The sequence below is a fragment of the Chelonoidis abingdonii genome, chromosome 2 (genome assembly GCF_003597395.2).
Source record: "Chelonoidis abingdonii isolate Lonesome George chromosome 2, CheloAbing_2.0, whole genome shotgun sequence".
In the NCBI taxonomy this organism is placed as follows: domain Eukaryota; kingdom Metazoa; phylum Chordata; order Testudines; family Testudinidae; genus Chelonoidis; species Chelonoidis abingdonii.
Genome location: NC_133770.1, coordinates 43,583,289 through 43,603,187, shown reverse-complemented (window position 1 = coordinate 43,603,187; position 19,899 = coordinate 43,583,289). Strand labels below are relative to the sequence as shown.

At 43.2% G+C, this 19,899-nt stretch overlaps 1 protein-coding gene across 4 annotated transcripts in view; it reads right to left on the bottom strand.

Moving 5' to 3' along the window:
- Positions 1–9,288: 9,288 nt before the first annotated feature.
- TRDMT1 (tRNA aspartic acid methyltransferase 1) overlaps positions 9,289–19,899 on the bottom strand; it is a 45,247-nt gene continuing 34,636 nt past the window's right edge. For all 4 annotated transcript variants that reach the window (XM_075062313.1, XM_075062314.1, XM_075062315.1 and 1 more), the window contains 4 exons: positions 19,512–19,882; positions 15,768–15,825; positions 14,563–14,692; positions 9,289–12,722 (listed from right to left, as the gene is read on the bottom strand). In XM_075062313.1, coding sequence (XP_074918414.1) covers positions 12,622–12,722; positions 14,563–14,692; positions 15,768–15,825; positions 19,512–19,882 — 660 coding nt within the window. In that variant the 3' untranslated portion in view covers positions 9,289–12,621. The remainder of the gene's footprint in view (positions 12,723–14,562; positions 14,693–15,767; positions 15,826–19,511; positions 19,883–19,899) is intronic.

The following is a 19,899-nucleotide window of genomic DNA, read 5'->3' as shown; positions in this document are numbered from 1 at the left end:
AAGTAATTATAGAGGACGCTATTTCACCTGAACTCCAGCGCTGGACATGGTGAAATTACGTGGATGCGAGCTCAGCCCATAGAATGCGCAAATACTTTTTCATAGGGCACTGCTGGTGGACCTGTTGGGCCTAGCTTTGGAGTCCTCAGTACCCCTCCTCCAACGGGTCTACGTTGAGTTATTGGCTTCCCGTTACACTTGTACTGCTCAAAGCACTCGTGTGCCTGGAGATTTTTTTTCAAACGCTTTGGCATTTTCGTCTCTGTACAGGCTTTGATCTAGCACACAGATTTGATTTCCCATACGCGATCAGATTCCGTATTCCTGTATCGGGTCCGTGCTTGGAAGCTCATTTTTGAGATTTGGGACTTGCATTGCCCCGTGCTGTATCAGAGCTCCACGCTGGGCAACAGGAAATGAAATATAAGATTTCGCAGGCTTGCTCTTCGTTCTTACCTGGCCACAGCATTCCGGTTCAGATTCCAGCGTCCCAGTGAGTGCTCCATGTGTCTACTCTAGCTGCAATAGCACCCTTGTGAGATAGCTCTTCGAAACAGGTAGTTTCTTAATGTTCAGTCAGAAGACCACCATACCGGTCGTTAATTTGGATCTAGAGTCCACACTAACCTAATTGCGCACGATGTTAGAATGTCCGCGCCTCTATTCCTTTATTATATTTCACATGTGAAAACTCCACCGATTTTCTTTAGGAGCCGGTGGATACTCCTCTCGTTGGGGGCTAGGAGGTTCTTAGTTATCAGTAAAGATCCCGATTTAAGAGCCCTTTCTATCGATATAACGGCTCCTCGTAGATGTGGTTTATTAGAGGCTCCAGCTTAAATCTCGGATTTTCTCGCTAGCTAATTCGAGTTTTAACGCGTAGTGTAGACCAGGCCGTAGTCTTGGCACATCGGGTAGCAGGGGTTCTGTGATCCAACCCGTCACACTTTCCTTTACACATTTTATGTGTATTACAAGGAGTTATTGATATATTACCGGAGAAAGACGAGTCAATGCTCGAGATGTAGTGAATAGTATGCTCATTCCTATTATTTCTGTTATTTACATATTTCATTAAGATAATTGTTATGGTTCAAGGTTAGCTGTCCCTTTGACCCCTCACTCAGTCTCCGTGGGCATCCTTCCAAGTGAGGCCTTGTGCTTTCACTTCTCTCAGGGTGGAACCCTGCCACTGACACCTGTTTTATACTGAGTCTCCAGGCTACTACAGCACCTCAACTGCCATCACTCAGCAGGCTCTGCTGCCACCTGTCCAGATTCCCTTTGGAGCTACGACTGCGAGGTAGTACAAAGAATCAGAACAGCTTCTTCCAACAAAGTATTTATTAATCCACAGAGACATAACAGAGAAAAGGGTTAAAACAACAGAAGACCTACATGCGTCTTACCCAAGACTTAGCAGACACCCCAATCCTCAGTCTGGGGTGGGGTGGAGAGACAACCAGTACCTCTCCAATCTCTGTGTGGCTGCCACCCTTCAGCTTCAGGGACAGTCTTGTTTAAACCAGGCAGGTTCTCGGTGTCCATGTACTGCCCCCTCCTCCCACTCTTTGCCAAATTCATCTGATGGGCATGCCGGGGGCGGAGGTAGACTATCAAAGAGAACAGTCCGGGCACTGTCTCGTAAGTGTTGATAGATGGCCGGCTATCTGAAGTATCTGTATTTCTTTTCCTGAGACATGCAAATAAGTCCATTACACCATGACAGACCTTTCCCCATGACAATCAAATAAACAGGGGTACATATAATATGTATCAAAAGAATTCAAGTATTTTAGACTGCTAAAGTTTCATAATTCGCTATTTAGTTACTCATGTACTCTGGATATATCAGTTACCTATTCAAACTAGATATTAACTAGGGAAACACAGTTTGTCCCCTCGCCCCCTTTTTTTTTTTTTAAATGAAAATGTTAACACTGCTAAATCCATGTTTGCAAGGGCGGAAATGATGGCTGAATTTGGTGCACAAACTGCAGCTCAATTCAAGCTTTATTCCTACCCGTTTGTACTCCTCTATTATTTGCCCTAGATTCCTTTCCTGTGTGGTTTTACTTGAGAGACGGTTTGTCTGAGACTGCCCAGTAGTGCTGGGTGCACCTTCACAAATGCAGAAAATGGAATCGCTATTGATTTAAGCATATTCTTTCAAGACGGTGCACAAAACCCGTAAGTGGTTTCAAGTGTCCATGAAGCAAGATATATTAGACTTGTAATGGGTTTTGACTTTAAACAAATTAAGAAAGGAAATGGAAGGGAATCTAATATTTATAAAGGTGGCCAATTTACTCAAATAGTTAACAGCAGTTTGAACATCTAACAATATTGTGAGCTATAGAGAAATCAGAGGATGAATAGGGGATGAATAGCTCACTACTGAGATATTGTAACAATTTATGATGTGTTTATTTGTTTTAGTCATTTGTTGCTGTCACTGAAACTACAGGACTTGATATGATCCTGAACCAACCCCAGATCCAAATATTGCCAAGTTTTGGAAAAGTCTGCATCAGGATTCAAAATTCTCTTTAGAGAAGACAATGGTTACATTCATTAGTCACTTTTAAATATGTGCTAGATAAATAGTTTATCTGCAGTATTACCTAATTTTCTTCATAATGAGTATAGAAAATTTCTTGACTACTACAAATTACATAAAATTGTTTAGATAACTAAGATATTAATTAAGACAATTGGCGAGTTTTTCAAGTGTGATTCTACACTGAAAAGTGACTCAGTAAAGATTACACTGCTTCCTGTGTATATTCAGTCATATCTTCTGACTTAAGTAAAGTAACATGAACTGTGTTCATAGGTGCTAGAACTGTGGGGGTGGGAGTTCTGCAGCACCCCCTGGGTTGAAGTGGTTTCCATTATATACAGAGTTTGGTTCAATGGCTCCCATTATAAAAATTGTTCCAGAACCACAGACTGTGTTTTACTCATTTTATCACTGCAGAGCAAAAATGCTGAGACAGCGAGAACTGGAATCTATTCTTCTTGTGCATCATCCATAAAAGTCGTCTTCCAAGTTCTAATCACTTACCCTTATACCATCTCTTGGGAGGCCATGGAATTGTATAGGTATCAGAGGACGTCATGTAGAGATAACAGGGCTGCAAATTAGTGGAGAAGATGTGGCCTAATCTGGCCTATACACCGTTTATTACTGGGGATTCTGGAAAAAAAAAAAAAAAAAAAGCAATTAGCACTACTATCCATGGGATTATACAGCTGCAGCTCAATGGAGCTCAATAATAATGCACTAAATGGAACAGGAAATCCAGTTCACTCAATCTAGATGCATTGATTCTGCATGTCTAACAGGAGAAAAACAGTAAAAATGTGTTCTTGACACTGAAATCTGTGAGGTCAAAGTAATACGTGGTAAAAGAACAGATCTGTTGGCTAAAGAGCCACCATTTTTACATAATTACTTTTCAGAGTAAAACTGCATTTTAAAGATGACTTCCACTAGGCACAGATTGTGTGGCCATGTAACATGGCATTAAGATAACTTAAAATAGAGTTTCATTATGTGTACAAATGTATGAATAGCTGCTGTATATGCACAGTTGATCTGAGACATTAAAACAAATTTTTTAAAAACTTTGCAATAACTGAAATGCTCTTTCTGAACTGCTTTCTCAAATTTCACTTTAACTGCATGTTGCTTTTGAGCTTTACATTCTCCAGCTGATCCACACTTATAGCTCTCATAGATAAGATAGCACCATTTATTCCTAAATGTCATACTCAGGGTGCCTAAACTTTGCAGCATGAATGGTCACTTTAGCAGCTTGCCATAAGCCATTTCACTTCGTATTATTAAATTACACCATTTTAAAAAATAAATCATAAATACATCTATATTTGCTTGTACTCATGTAGATTGCTCCAAAGAGGAACAAAGATTCCCTTTACTTTGAGTCCACTAGCAGTAAAAAGCTATTGCTTATTAACTTTGTCTTCACTGTACAATTACAGGGCAGTTACTGATCCTGTTGTCAGATACATTTCTAACACACCCCATCAACACAGTATGTAGGGCTGATGATAAAACTATGGGTAAAAACAAATTCTGTTCAAAATAGGACTTAAACTCCTTGCCCTATCCTTGGTTTATAGTAGATTATCCAGGAGAATGTTGTTGGGTCCTTCTGCCACTCCAGGGGTGGCCAAACTGTGTCTCGCAAGCCACATGCAGCTCCTTTACCATTAAAGTGTGGCTTGCGGAGCCCCCTCTTCCCCCCTCCCCACCCCACCCCTCATTCTCCACCTACCAGACTGGGGGGCAGCTTGGGATCTCTGCCTTGGTGGTGTGGTAGACACTTCTGCCCAGCAGGGAGTGGGGTCTCGGGGCTGCAGCCTTGCAGGACACACCTGTCAGGGCTCGGGGCTTCAGCAGAAGCAGGGCTGAAGCTCTCCAACCTCCGGCTCCTGGCAGGTGTGCCCGGCTCTTGAACGCCTGAAGATTGTTGTAGGTGGCTCGGAGTAAGTTTGGTGACTCCTATGCTACTCTATTAGTGCAAGAGACTAAATAAAGAAATGGATCTAGGTTTCATCCTCACCTAAGAGGAAAGCTCAGCAGCCCATGGCTTTTCACAAGAATGTCCTGCCCCTGCCGTCAGATAGTATGTCTACACTGCAATGTAAGCCCAAGGTTAATGAGACTCGAGGCAGCTGACCCATGTTGGAGAACCTGGGGCACTGGTAGTTAACCCTACATTAAGAATTTTCTAACCAAGACCCAAACCTGGAGCTCTGCCATCCACATCACAATAGCAAGCAGACCTGAGTCAAACCAAAAACATCTCGGACACCCTAGCACCCACCACCCTTTGACTGTGGTGCACTGTGAGAAAACTTTACTGCCCACTTTGCACGACAGGAAGTTTGAACAGCCAGCCCACACAGCCTGCCAAGCAACATGGTGAAGGCCCCTTTTCAAGGATTGCCCTTGCTTGCGGTTTCACTCTTGGGTCAGGAAATGGGCAGAGCTTCCATGGGGTATAAGACATCTCAGCGGCCTTTTCTGGACTACCACAGGCACCTGACAGAGCATATGATGGAGCAAGAGGAGTACCACCACCAACGCCCAGGCATGGCAGACTCACGCTGGCTGATGAAATCATTACACCAGTCTAGCTGTTGATGCTCCTGCTCCCTACACAGACTGGTGCTTCTGGTGCAGGGCCACAAGCACAGACTGGTGGGATCACATGGTCATGCAGACCAGGGATGACTAGCAGTATGTCCCGAACTCAAGCATGAAGAAAGCTACATCTCTGGAGCTTTATGAGCAGCTTGCCCTGACCCTCCAGCATAAAGACACGCATGAGGCCACCTTTGCTGGTCCAGAAGCAGGTTGCTATTGTTACCCGAAATTGGGCCAGCTAGTAAGCTTCGGGAGGACTAATGACCCACCAGAGTTTGGCAGAAAGCAGCACATTTATTATACTGATAGCTAAGCTCAAAAGAAAGGGGCGGGAGGGTCATATTCACACTTGCATACTCACACTCCCAGGACAGGCACAGCACTGGAGATGTTAAGGTAAGTGTCCCACAGTACAGCGATTGACGGTGCGATGAAGGTAAGTCTTCCCGTGGCACCATGGAATGCAACACAGCGAACCACTGGCCAGGCGGTCTGAGCGAAGGGCCTTCACAGGAGGTACAAGCTTGTGAGTGCACTGCTGAGCACATGGCCCCTTCTGCTTTTAAGGATCTGCTCCTCATGGCCTGCGACTAGAGATGACTTGGCTGCGTCTGGTTGGTCACACTCCACCTCAGCCAGTGTCCATGCATTGGGTGTCTGAGTGTTGCCTAATTAGAGTCTCAGATATCTTGTCTGTCAGGGAGCTCTTCTGATCCTCCAGCTGTTCGACTAGCCCATTCATCCCACAAGCATTCCAGGAGGGAGGGGTGGGGGAAAGCCACTTCACAGGTATTCAAAGAGTGAAAAGAGACAAAGTTCGGGGGGGAAAGTGTAACAGACCTTTTGAGCATACAGGTTATACAGAGCATACAGACCACTGCTGTTCCTACAAAGCTCCGACCCTTGATCTATGATCATTACAGTAGTTGTCGTAGGGGACAGGTGATCTGTTGCAAACAAACCATCAGTCATAACCAGATAAATATAATTAAAACCATTACAACTGACTAACACCAGATATAATATAAACATAAATGCAAACAATCACAATAATAATTGGGAATACAATAAAACCATCACCATTACAATAATTGGGTATATTGACAAACAAAATGAGGCCCAAGTTTGATGCTGCAATAGCCATTAAACAATAAAAGTCAGTCCTAACCCTTAAGTACACACAACAAATAAGATTTGTAGGCGTGCCAGTATCAATAACAAAACTTAACAACAAAATGATTATTAGAGAACCTAACAAAAAATCAACCTGATGTATTGGGGACTAAAGTCTTTTGGACAGACATGGATGTGATTGATAATTTGGTTGGAGATGAAGGAAGTAGAGAAAGGAAAAGGCATTTACCCTGTTTAGTGTAGTATCCCCCCTCTTTCTGGACCCAATGCTAGCACAGGACACCCACCAGAGACAGACACAGAACAGGGAACACAGAACATGCAACACAGACTTTGTCGCAACACTATTAACCACGGTATTTCTGTAACTCTTCAGCTGGTACCAGCTCTCCTGATGTTTTGGTTTAGAGGCTGAAAGATAGCAGCTTAGAAACAAATTAGCACAGTGCTTGCACTGCAGCAGACCTTGTTTGTTTGAGTTGTCCGTGGTGTCTGGGGTCCGGCCACCCGGAGTCCAGATCTGGGGGATCCAGATCACACCAGACATCCCTTTCCCATTCATCATATGGTCCCACATCCCCCTGGATTTTCACCCCAACGGCGGTGACCTGGGCTGAATAAGCCCCCTGGGCCCTGTTCTCCCAGGCGGACCTCTCCAGGACCAGATCCTTCAGGCAGGTAACTGCCTGGCTCAGAGCAGCATTCTCTACTTCCACCCGCTCCCACGCCTCCTCTGCTGCTGTCACCTGTACTGCAGCTACAGAGAGAGAAGACGGCTGGGTGCTAGCAGTCAGAGCCTGTGCCTTCCACATATCCCGTTCCTGCTCCAACTCATTACATTGGTCCTTGGGTGAGTCTATTTCAGTGGTGAGCTGACTCTTTGCTGCCTGCCATTGCCAGCCTGCTTGCCACAGCAGCCAGGCGGCTGCACAATCTAGTCCCACCTTATTTATCCAAGAGGAGCTCTAGTTCAGGAATTGTACTCCCAGGTGGAACTGTCTCTGGCATCCAGGGGTCAGACTGGTGGGATCACATGGCCATGCAGACCAGAGATGACTAGCAGTATGTCCAGAACTTAAGCATGAAGAAAGCTATATCTCTGGAGTTTTATGAGCAGCTTGCCCTGACCCTCCAGCATAAAGACACACGCATGAGGCCACCTTTGCCAGTCCAGAAGTGGGTTGCTGTAGCTGTCTGGAGTTGGCTACCCTAGACTTCTACAGGTCCACTGCCACTAGTTTGCAGTAGGAAAGTCAACTGTGGGTAAAGTGGTTGCATGTATTTACCCCGAGGTGGCAGACAAAAGATATTCCTGAGTTAACTACTGTAGAATGGAGTTCCCTTACTGCGCCGGGCCATTGATGGGACTTATGTGCCCATAGTTTGTCCTCCTCAAGGAGTACATAAGTACCTAAACTACAAAGGGTACTATTCTATTATTATGCAGGCCCTCATAGACCAAAGGTGGTTTATGAATGTTGACCTGGGCTGCACGGTAGAGTTCACAATGCTACAGATTTTCTGATTGGGAGTCTACATTAATGGACAGATGGGACACTATTCCCACCAAATGACAATGTCACAAATGGAATTACTTTCAACACAACTATTCAGGGGACCCTGCATACTCCCTTTCGTCTTGGCTAATGAAACCATTCCTTGATGTCAGAGGCTCTGGCAAAAGGTTTAATTACACTCAGGCGGAGAATGGTTGTTGAATGTGCTTTTGGCAGATTGAAATCCTGTTAGAGAGCTTTACAGACCCATCTGGATGCCAGTGTCATCAATGCTGTCAGCCTGAATGTAGGTTGCTGTGCTCACCACAATCTTTGTGAAGCCACAGGTGAGATATTTCGTTCTGAATAGACCTATGACAGCAAGAGGCTACTGAATTAGTACCCTCAGCCAAACAAGTGCAGCTACCATGGGTGGATGCACCTGGAGAACAGAACTCTGAGGTGCTTTGTGTTCTCACACTGTGGATTTGCATGGCCCAAAGGAAGTCGGGGAATAGTACCTCTATGATTGTGCTGGTGGGAGAGAAGGGGCTAATCAACTGGGGAGCTTCAGTGTCAGAGGGATGAGATGGGTGCTCAACTGGTGCCTCCTCCTGGTCATTCTGGGGATTAGCTTCCAGGTTGACATCCCTTCCCACAGTTGCCCGCTGTCCCCCACCTCTCTGTCCACCTGCAGTCCCTCTGTTGCTCCTCGAGCTGCTGCTGTCTCTGTGACTCAACTCTCCAACCAGGTCACTATCTGCATTTTCCTCTTTCTGAGTACCAAAGTCCTCCTTTGGCAATCCTGGGTATTTGCTACCACATAGTGCCACTCCCTCAAGGCTGGCAGAAGAGCCCAGGCCTGCCCTCCCTTTCAGGCTCCGGCTCAGGCAGCATATAGTCAGCAGTCAGTGTTCCCTCCTGGATTTCACTGCCTTTCCCTGAGCCCATTCCTCACCATGTGGCACCCCCCACCCACCCCTGTGGGTTTGCCAGCCTCACCACTCCCTCCTCCCAGGGAGCAACTGCAGACTATATGTATGAGTGACTATAACCTTCTTCCCAGCAGCCACCTCTGTTGCTAAGTTCCTGTTTTTGTAAGACCAGCCCAGCTTGTTGCTCTCAGCTGGGCTCCCTCACTCAGTCAGTGGGTTACTTAGCCAACTGATTCCCCTCAGGTTAATTAGCCCCCTTCTCAGACTGCATTAATCCTTTCAGGGCAAGTGTGGTATGAACACTCCACCACAAGGGGGCTTGACTGTCATATTCACCAAGTATGTTGCATGGCAACTTATGCAATAGGGGAGCAGGGGATGATTGTATGGATTCCGTCAAGGAAGTGATGAAATGTGGATTGCTGTACCTAAGTGCATAGAGGAATAGAGTTTGATTACTAATGCCTAATTGGTCTTCATCATGTGTTTACCTTTATTATTTTAAATACTGATTGTAAGATGAGATGCAGTGATAGCAATGAACTTTCCTGATGACATAAAAAGCTTTATTTATAGCTTGTATTAAAACAATACAACGTTCACTCATTGCCAAGCCGGCCTGCTGCCATTACCACACCAAAGTATCAGTCATGACAGAACTTTTCCAAAACAAAAAGTGCATGAACAAGAGCAAATAGTGAAACCAAGCAAACAACAAACTCCCTACCTGCAATTACATGTCCCCTGCCCCCGCTCCCTTTCCCTTCGTTTCCCTTTTTTCCATACAGTTGGCACAGAGGTGGATGCATCCACAGGGGAGAGGGTCAAGACAGAGGACTGCATGCAGCTAAACTGCCCTGTCCAGCCGCTCATGGGGCCCGACTTCATGGACCCCGCAGCCATGGATTTTTCCAAACTATTTCTGGACTGAGGATACATTGCAGGGGACTCAGGCCACAGCATGGTAGAAGCAGGAGGGAGAAATATGACGAGATAACTGGCTCTGTAGATAAGGGGAAAGCAGTGGACATGATATTCCTTGACTTTAGCAAAGCTTTTGATACGGTCTCCCACAGTATTCTTGCTTGCAAGTTAAAATGGTATGGGCTGGATGAATGGGCTATAAGATGGATAGAAAGCTGGCTTGATTGTCGGACTCAACAGGTAGTGATCAATGGCTTCATGTCTAGTTGACAGCTGGTATCAAGCGGAGTGCCCCAAGGGTCGGTCCTGGGGCTGGTTTTGTTCAATATCTTCCTTAATGATCTGGAGGATGGCGTGGACTGCACCCTCAGCAAGTTTGCAGATGACACTAAACTGGGAGGAGTGGTAAATACACTGGAGGGTAGGGATAGCATACAGAGAGACCTAGACAAATTAGAGGATTGGGCCAAAAGAAACCTGATGAGGTTCAACAAGGACAAGTGCAGAGTCCTGCACTTAGAACGGAAGAATCCCATGCACTGCTACAGATGAAGGACTGAAAGGCTAGGCAGCTCTGCAGAAAAGAAATTAGGGGCAGGGCCAGTGCAAAGATACTTTGCGTCCTAGGCGAAACTTCCACCTTGCATTCCCCACCCCCACTTTATAAACTTTCAAAAATGAATACAGCATAATGTGGCATTGGTCATTAGAATTAATACACATTTGGCTTGAAAATTTATTAATTTCATTATTTAGTCTACATATTTAATGAAAATAAATGAATTACCCTGACAGTGTGGGGCTGGCTGGCTTTGAGCAGGGAGCTGCGGCAGAGGTTGGCTGGAGACAGGGGGTGTGGGGCTAGTTTCAGGCAGAGGGGTGCGGCAGAGGTTGCCTGGAGACAGGGGAGTGTGGGGCTGGCTGGCTACGAGCAGGGGGGTGCAGCAGGGGTTGGCTGGAGACAAGGAGGTATGGGGCTGGCTGCGGGCAGGGCAGGGAGTGCAGCAGGGGCTGGCTGCAGGCAGGGTGGCGGGTACCAGGGCCATCCCTAGATATTCTGGGGCCCTACGCAGCCCTCCTGCGGGGGAGTGATGGTGCCCCAGGCCTCTGTGGGTGGGGGTGGGAGGAGGGCAGGGCTGGCTTAGGGGGCAGGGGGGAAACACCCCCCAGCACTCACCGGCAGCGCGGCTGGCGCCAGGTCTCTGTATTTTTTGCCACCGGTGAGTGCAGGCTCGGTTGTAGTTCTGAGTTGGGGCAGAGCTGAGCAGGGGTGGGGGCCCTGGGGCAGAGCCGGAGCAGCGCAGCACCCACAGCAGCTGGAGGAGGAATGACATCACTTCCCGGCCGGCCGGCCGGAGATGATCAAAGCCACAGCACCCCCTTGCACAGCGGCGTGAAGAGGGTTACACATTTAGCCGGCGCCGGGTGAACATCCCAGACATTTTGGGCACTGCTTTTTGGCGCCCTCAAATCTTGGTGCCCTAGGCGGCCGCCTAATTTGCCTAGTGATTGCACCGGCCCTGGCTAGGGGTTACAGTGGACAAGAAGCTGGATATGAGTTGACAGTGTGCCCTTGTTGCCAAGAAGGCTAACAGCATTTTGGGCTGTATAAGTAGGGGCACTGCCAACAGATCGAGGGATGTGATCATTCCCCTCTATTCAACATTGGTGAGGCCTCATCTAGAATACTGTGTCCAGTTTTGGGTCCCACACTACAAGGAGGATGTGGAAAAATTGGAAAAAGTCCAGCAGAGGGCGACAAAAATTATTAGAGGGCTGGAGCACATGACTTATGAGGAGAGGCTGAGGGAACTGGGATTGTTTAATAGCAGAAGAGAAGAATGAGGGGGGATTTGATAGCTACTTTCAACTACCTGAAAGGGGGTTCCAAAGAGGATGGATCTAGACTGTTCTCAGTGGTAGCAGATGACAGAACAAGGAGTAATGATCTCAAGTTGCAGTGGGGGAGGTTTAGGTTGGATATTAGGAAAAACTTTTTCAGTAGCAGGCTTGTGAAGCACTGGAATGGGTTACCAAGGGAGGTGGTGGAATCTCCTTCCTTAGAGGTTTTTGAGGTCAGGCTTGACAAAGCCCTGTCTGGGATGATTTAGTTGGGGATTGGTCCTGCTTTGAACAGGGGGTTGGACAAGACGACTTCCTGAGATCCCTTCCAATCCTGATATGCTATGATTCTATGAAAAGATAGCACATGATCAGTGAGGTCAGTGTCAGGGTTGTAATTTTTCTAAGGTTACCATTAAACAATTCACACCAGGCTCAGCCGTGATTGTGAGCTGGAGTAATAAGTACCCAGAAAGATTAGATGGATACTTATGTTAGATTTGGCATCAGGTCTATTTAAAAAAATATTATATATAAATACTGAACTTATCAGTTTTACAAAAATTACATTTATTGTAAAAACTTATCAAAATTACAATAAATTGTCAGAAGATATTCACAGTAGCTTTTTTTTTTTAAGACTAGAGCAAGCTAATATTTACAGCTAAAGATATTCTACATGTAGAACACATTATCTGAACTTTATTAAAATAACTGCCAGTCACATGTTTTATTTTAAACGACAGCTTCTAGACAGACTTGTTTTAAGATGAAGTGACGGTTTTACCTGTTTTCATTGGCAAGTGCTGCAGTTCGTATTTTACAAGATATAAATAAAATTTAAATAGGGTCAGTATTGGCAACTTCCATTTTAGTAGTGTAACTGTTTGCTACAACAGTTCAGATCCTCCATAAACAAAGGTACTCAAGATATACCAGTTGTTCAGCAGAATAAATCTATTCCAGATAGATACTTTGCAGGATATTTAAAACGTTAGTGATGATTTTTGTAAAGCTGCCACAACTTTTACTAAGTCTCTCAAAGAAGGAAAGTACATTCCGAGTTAGCAGGACCTATGCCAGACAGTACTCATCAAGTTTGGGTTAAAAATCATCCAGTCAGAAGTGAGATCAGTTTAGCCACTACATGTACATTGAGACTGTTTCCCAGGAGGCGGTAGCGTTGCTTTATTGTTATCTTGTCAGGAAAACCTAAAACAAAGACAACATACAATACAAAGACTAAGTTAGTCTGGTCTCTCCCTGCTCTTCTTATCTACTGGAACTTGCACAAACATTTCCTGATGCAGTTACCGAGAGCTGCAATACACACAAGTGTCTGCCACACTGTATCTGAGCCACACCCCACTGGAATATCTCCCACTGAGCTCAATGGATTTTGGATCAAGCCTACGGGGAGCAACACAGACATTGTTAAGATTTTACAAACGGCCATGAAGCACAGCTTTCCCTGCAATCTATGCTAATTCAGCTTCACTGGCACAGTTAATGGGGGCGGGAGGGTGGGTCTATAAGGTGCCACAGGATTCTCTGCTGCTTAGTCTAGCAGTAGAGCCCCCAGAGATGGCAATTCTGGCTGGAAGGGGGATGTGGTCATAGCAGCCAGAATGTGCTGATTCAGAAAGTTTCCAAGTTTCCTTGCTTGGGAGAGGCTGAGCCAAGGGAGGATGCCCAGGAGGTGGCTAGGAGGAGTTGTTCCAGCTGTCTCTGCCAGTTATTAAGTCCCTGAATGCAAACTATTGTAGTGAAAAGCATCTCCTGCCAGCTCCAGCCATTCTGCCCAGCTCCCTGGCACCTAGACTTGGGCAGTCACTCCCCTCCAAAGGCTCATTTGTGCCTGAATTCCTCCCCCGGGATCCCCAGCCACATTCCTCACACAATCCACTGTGTTAGGCTCAAGATTTACACAGGTTTAAAACATTATATATATAGACGCCTATAAGCCAGCTAGACCAATAGCAGCTCTTGGGCCTCCTTTATCTTGGACTGGACAGACCACACTAGACACATTTTCTCAGACCATGCTCCCTCACCTGCCTGGAGAAATTATCTCAGACTTTGTACTTCCTTGGCCTATGTATAGCGAACATCACCAGAGGGAGTGAGTTAGTACCTAATACAGTTTACAGGGCTCGGTGCACGATTTTGGACCTTGTCTCATATAATTTAGATCACATTTGCTTTTTAAGGATGCTGCTCTGCTGGTGACACACACTGGCAGAGTATGCAGACTCTACTTGCCTTCAGTTTGTTTTTCCACAAAACATAAAGGGCCCGATTCTCATTACACCACGGCCCCTTTACGTTGCACTGGCAGAGCTGTAACATCATATATGAGAATTAGGCCCCAAGTATTGCCTTGTTTTGGGTCATTCTCCTACCTCTCTATCATCCTGTATCAACAACAGGAGAGAACAGGAAAGAGAAAAGCATGATGTCATCCTCCTGAAAGCAAGTCACAGGTGCCAGAAAGAAGGGGGCAGTTTTCATAACGTTGCTGTGTTAACCTTATGGGACCTATAATATTGACTGCAACAAAACAATTAGTCTTTTATTGTTCCATATTGTAATTACATTTTCCAACAGTTGAACGCTAAAAGCACCAAGAAATCTATTCTTAAAGTCAAAAGAGAATGTGAATTATGATAATGGACAGCTTTCTGCATCTCACGTGTTGGAAACAAAAAACAAACAAACCCTAAATTAGAGGGAACAAAAACTAAGTCAATCGAGTGTCTCTCTTCACTGCCTTTTAATAATACAGCAACTTTTCATTCCAAACTCGTTGTTTTTCCCAGTTCACATTAACAAGCCTATTTGGCTACACAACACACAAGTTTGTTCTTATAAACTGGGAAAAACTGATAAAAGTTTAGAGAAATGGTCACCAAATAATAATAATCCATCACAAAAGTCATATTGTGGTAACACACATAAAAATGCAGCATTCTTCTTCAAAATGCCAGCTTGGCAATTCTGGTTGTAGTTCTGAAGACTAGACAAGAGACAGGGGAAATTCAGAGGCACGTACCAAATTCTGGAGGGAATCCATGGAGATTTGCTACTTCTCTAGGAGTAAAATATCGCAGTTTTAGTGTTGACAGTTTCATAAGCTTCTCTCCTTCTGATAGCATCTCAATGGATTTAAACACTGATTGTAGCTGTGAGGAAAGTACAAAACAACAGATATGGATGATGGACAATGACTACATAAAATTACAGAAAAAGTATCTTAATGAAATAATTTAAGGTGATTGCATTGCTGAAAACAACAGTATGGCTGTGTATTATATTTGAAAGTATAGTTTGTGCTATACTTCTGCACTCAAATGTCTCACCAATTACAGTTTACAAGAAAACCATCATGCTGTCAAGAACGAGTAATCATTTTTTCTCAAGTCAGAGGCTACACAAATATTCAAATATGCAGCCACAGGATAATACCCTGCAGTCGAATACTGGAGAACAGAAATGACTTAATAAGCAAGAACTAACATCCTGTACTAAAATTATGCTATGAATACTTTGTTAAACATGATACCTTTGATATTCCTCTATGTTCCAACACTGCATTCCTCGTACACACAAAAACGCTATTTAAATCCTGGCCAAGGATTAAAAAGTGAAGTTTTTCCATATATGTATGATAACTGTTTTCAGATAACCTAATTTTTTTTTCTGTGATGTTTCATCAAAAAAGCCTGCCATTTCATTTTTTTTACTTTTCCTAAAGTGTCACTTTTTGATGAACTTCACATTAAAAAGTGGACTATTTCAAAATGTTGTGTTTCAATGCAAAATATAATACTTTTGAAATGTAAAAAAAATGAGTTTTGTTTGATATTTTTACCATAGAATAGGGTCATCTGTGTGCAAAAACTGGCCCATAAATGGCCCTAGAGGCAAAAATCTGATGTACTGTAAGCTATCCACAGACTCAGCCCATATTAAGGTTTTCAGGTTTCATTGTGAATATTCTGCATAGCAATAGGAATGATAAAATAGTAGCATGCTCACATTCTTCCCACATAACCGTGACTTTAATATACTCCATCTGGGTACTCATAGTAAATTAATTGGAAATACCTGATTATCTGGAGAGATAGTTGCTCTGTGCTGTAAGATTTGGTCCTGAAGACATTTTTGGTTATAATAAATCCAGAACAGTTAAGCCAAAGTAGTAAGAAAAAAATTAACAATAAATCATTCTGATATGATTCACAATGCATCCTGTACCTGCAAATCCTCTGCTGTCTGCAGCACTGACCCTGTTCCTTCTACATAGTGACTATACCTTAAAAACAACAAAAAAATTATATATGAAAAGTTCTATTAGGTTTTACAATATAGATGAGTGTAGAAAAGCATGGAGGTTAATTTTGCTGGCACTAACAATAGACTTTTGAAAGGTTACACAAAGGCCTTCTTATTAACACAAGTAACCCTAGGACTACAAAACCAGCCTCCGAAAATAATCTCTGGGGATTATTCTCAGGAGATTTATCCACAGTAACAATATATAGAGCAACCAGTCAAAGATTTCAGGCATAATGTCTTCAGAAACGGCCACCTATGTTTCATGCACAAATTTTGCATTTGTAAGTGCCAACGGGCTTCTGGGTACACAACTCGGGCACTTCTCCAATTTAGCATCCATTTGCATGCAAAATGAAGATGGCCACTTCTGAAAATCTGGCTCTTTGTACCCAAAAAGGAGGACAGGACCATTACTGAGAGCCCAAAATTTTCACTTTCACGCAGGAAGAACAGAGAAATTCAGTCAGATTTTGGCATTAGTTGAACATATTTTTACTTGTTTTTTTGTTTACAGCAGTCAAAAAACACCCAGCATATAATAGTAAGAGTTGACATTCTAAGCTATATTTTGGCTCTTTTGGAGCGTTTGTGGTTTATACTGTAAATACATGTTTACTCAACAGTCTCTCACAGACTATCATTTAAATGTAATTATAGGGTTGCCAGACTGTCAGAGACATACACTGCTTGCATGGTAACTATTGTGCAAGAAAGTCCTGATCAGACAGGGATTTAGAAGTCCTGATCAGACAGGGATTTAGAAGGCAAGATAAATGGGCTTTGCGCAGTGAACATCGAAGGAACAGCCACCCATCTGCATCACACCTCTGGATGCACTTATTCCACACAACCACGAGCCATGCCCTCGCCTTATGCTACACCCTCTTCGCTCCTCACCACTGTACAGACTGCTCTTGTGGAGTCCTCTGCACAGCCTCATGGGAGCTTAACTCACCCCTTCCAGATGCACTGAGACACTGTGGTGGCTGCCTTTTATTTTGGGCTTTACATACCCCACAAAGGGAAAAAGCAGTGGGAAAAGTCCTTCCCCATGCCCCACAGTGGCAACAGTCTTGTCAGGGCTCAGGCCTGCATGAAGCTGAGCACTCCTGCACTGATCCAGCAAACTACTTCTGAATATGAGTAGCTTTACTGAAGTCAACAGGACTACTCAGGTGATTAAAATTAAGCCCGTATGTAAATGCTGTGCTGGATCAAGGCCCCAAAAAACAGATATGGATTATGATAAGTAATTAAACCAGCTTCTAAATACATGGTCTTTGATTAATATTTTTAAAATACATTTTTAACAAATATTTGTTTTCACAAGATAATCCATATGAGAGGAATTCTAATGTATTATATATACATGAAGTATCTGCATTTATGAACAATAATTATAAAAAAAACTTCTGAGGCAAAACAACTAAAATAATTGCAAGTACCTCCTAAACTGGTACTTCAAATCCTCATTTTGGCAAGTGATCGTTATCATACATCCATATTATCATAAAAAGACACTATTCTAAATGATTTATGCTGAAGGAATTATGGACAATATGGTAGTATGATATATACTATGTATGGTAAAAATGCCCAAAAATTACAAGATTTTGGTTTCTGTAGAGAGATAATGTAATATAATTCTAAGTGAATACTCTGAATGATCATCTGCTCTTACAACTGAATAATAGTTTTAATAAATTTGGGCAGAATTGCATCTTTTTTTATTAGCTGTTCATATTTCTTTTTATTGTTGCTGACTAGAGATAACTCAACAACCCTAACCTAGACTAAGTACTTAATGAAATTTGGGAAGTTTTGGCATAGGAAATAAAAGCACATTAGTATTTGGGCAGTTGGTTACTTTTCAGTACTTCCATGGAAAGCAGACACTAGATTAGAAAACTATGTTCTAACTTTTTACTTTATTGAAGTTTGATTATTTTGTTGTTCTTCTCTTCATGTACGCAAGCTACTTAAAATGTCTTACTTTGACTCAGGCAACCTATTCTTTGTCTAGGTATAGTGTATTCCCTTGTGACTCTAATAAAAAGTCAGTTTCCTCTACACTACGTAGGACTTTTAGTAACTTGCTTTACATGAGTTTTCAGGTCATTGATTCCCTTGGCAATAGCATACCCTTGTCAAGACTATATGGATTTATAAAGAGTGGGTTTAACTTGCTCTGTCATTCAAAATGTCCCATACCTCCCTCTCATTGCCTGCATCACAGCCTACACTCCTGTGGACTTGCACACTCAGTCAACATGTTCTTCCCCCATCCTCAATCCAGTTCAACAACAAGGGGTGTTAGAGTGCTCTGGTTATTCCCAAAACCAGCTGTTCCACAACTACATTAAAGAACTTCAGCAAGCCAGACACTGTTCCTATTTTGGGTCTTCTTGTAACATAAAAGTATATTTTAAAACCAAAACATAATGAGTCAAATTTATCCTTGTTGCTACTGCAGTGAAACGTCTGGAGTTACACCAGGAATCAGTTTGGTCCAGGGTTTTTAACTAAGTGTGCTAGTTACTGGCCCAGTATGGTGAGATGCTGAGTGTCTCCAGTATTCCCCTCAACCTGTATTGGTGCTGATGTCAATCAGAGCTGGAAGAAAAATGATCTTCCTATCCCATAAAACATTTCAAGGTTTCAAAAAGGTTTCCTGTCCTGAATGGAAAAGAGTCAATCTTAAAAAATGTTCACAAACTGAAAGTCTAGGGGGGAAAAAATAGTTTGGATGAACTGCAACATTTTGTTTTGATAATTTCAAAACATTTCACTTTAATTTATAAAGTAAAAACATTTTTAAAATAAATAATGGTTAGTTTATGAAACATTGTGTTGAACTAGAGAACCAGACATGTTTACTTTAGAAGTCAAATTTTTTGTGAAAAGTCTTAGTTTCAATGAATCAATGAAATTGTCACCTGTTTTCTGACCCAAAAAACCAACAACTTTTCATCAAAAAATTCCCAACTAGCTCTAATGTCAATGGGAATTGAGAACACTCGGCACTTTGCAAGAGCGTGCCTTAGAAATGCAGAGTACAAATTAGGAAGCTTCTAGACCAGTGAATAACAGATATTTAACTGAATGAGCTTTCATTTGTGCATTTCTTCATTAAAAATGTAACTAATTGTTGTAAATAAGGAATGTAAGGCCAGATCCCTAGGTGGTGTGAACAGACAAAACTCCATTGCCTTCAGCGCAGCCACTTGCACCAGCTGAGGATTTCGCCCCATGGTTTACAACATCAATTAAATGTACATTAGTGACAGTTTTAATGAGGAAAGGAGCTGTTACTAAAGTTACAAAGCATTATGTATAAGTAATATAAAGAAATTAATCAGTGCATTAGTTTTCCACCAGTCTACTGAAAGAATGTTTCTGTCAGGGGTAATTAAGCTTCTCTGAAGGTCACCAAACAAATGTCATCGTCTTTGTGAGTGCTTGTGTGTGCAGGGCATATGATGTTCTGCTAGAGCGATTCTCATGCTCATTCTGTTGAATCAGAAAGCATGCAATAAAGAGAAATGTGTTGCAGTAATGTCTTGCTTTTTGATGGAACGCTGCTTTTGGTTTTTAATATGACTGCAAAGTTTGCATTTAACATGTCTGGATAAAGTCCCACAGCGGACTCTCCTGGAAACTTACCCTTTTGTGAAGCATGTGGATCTCCTGCAGCTGGGTGTCACAATGTCTAAGAGAAAAGCATAGCGCAGTAAGGCCTTTGGTGGCAACAAGTACTGACTCATTTCTTCTCCATCCTCTTCAAGGAAGTCTTTTAGCATTTGAATAGAGAGATTACTGTCCTGGTTCCACTTCTGTTCCATTTCTTTCACTGTTTCGAGTTTAAAAACAAATGCTTCCTTCTGCAAACACTGTCCACTGCCACCATCAGAACCAGAGTTTGGATCAATGTACTCCTCTTTGGGTGGCATGAAGCCGCTCTCTTTTTCCAAGCTTGCAGCGACTCTGTGCTTCACTGAAGCTTTTGGCTCCTGGTCTGGGAAATTTTCCAATATCTACCATGGAACAAAAT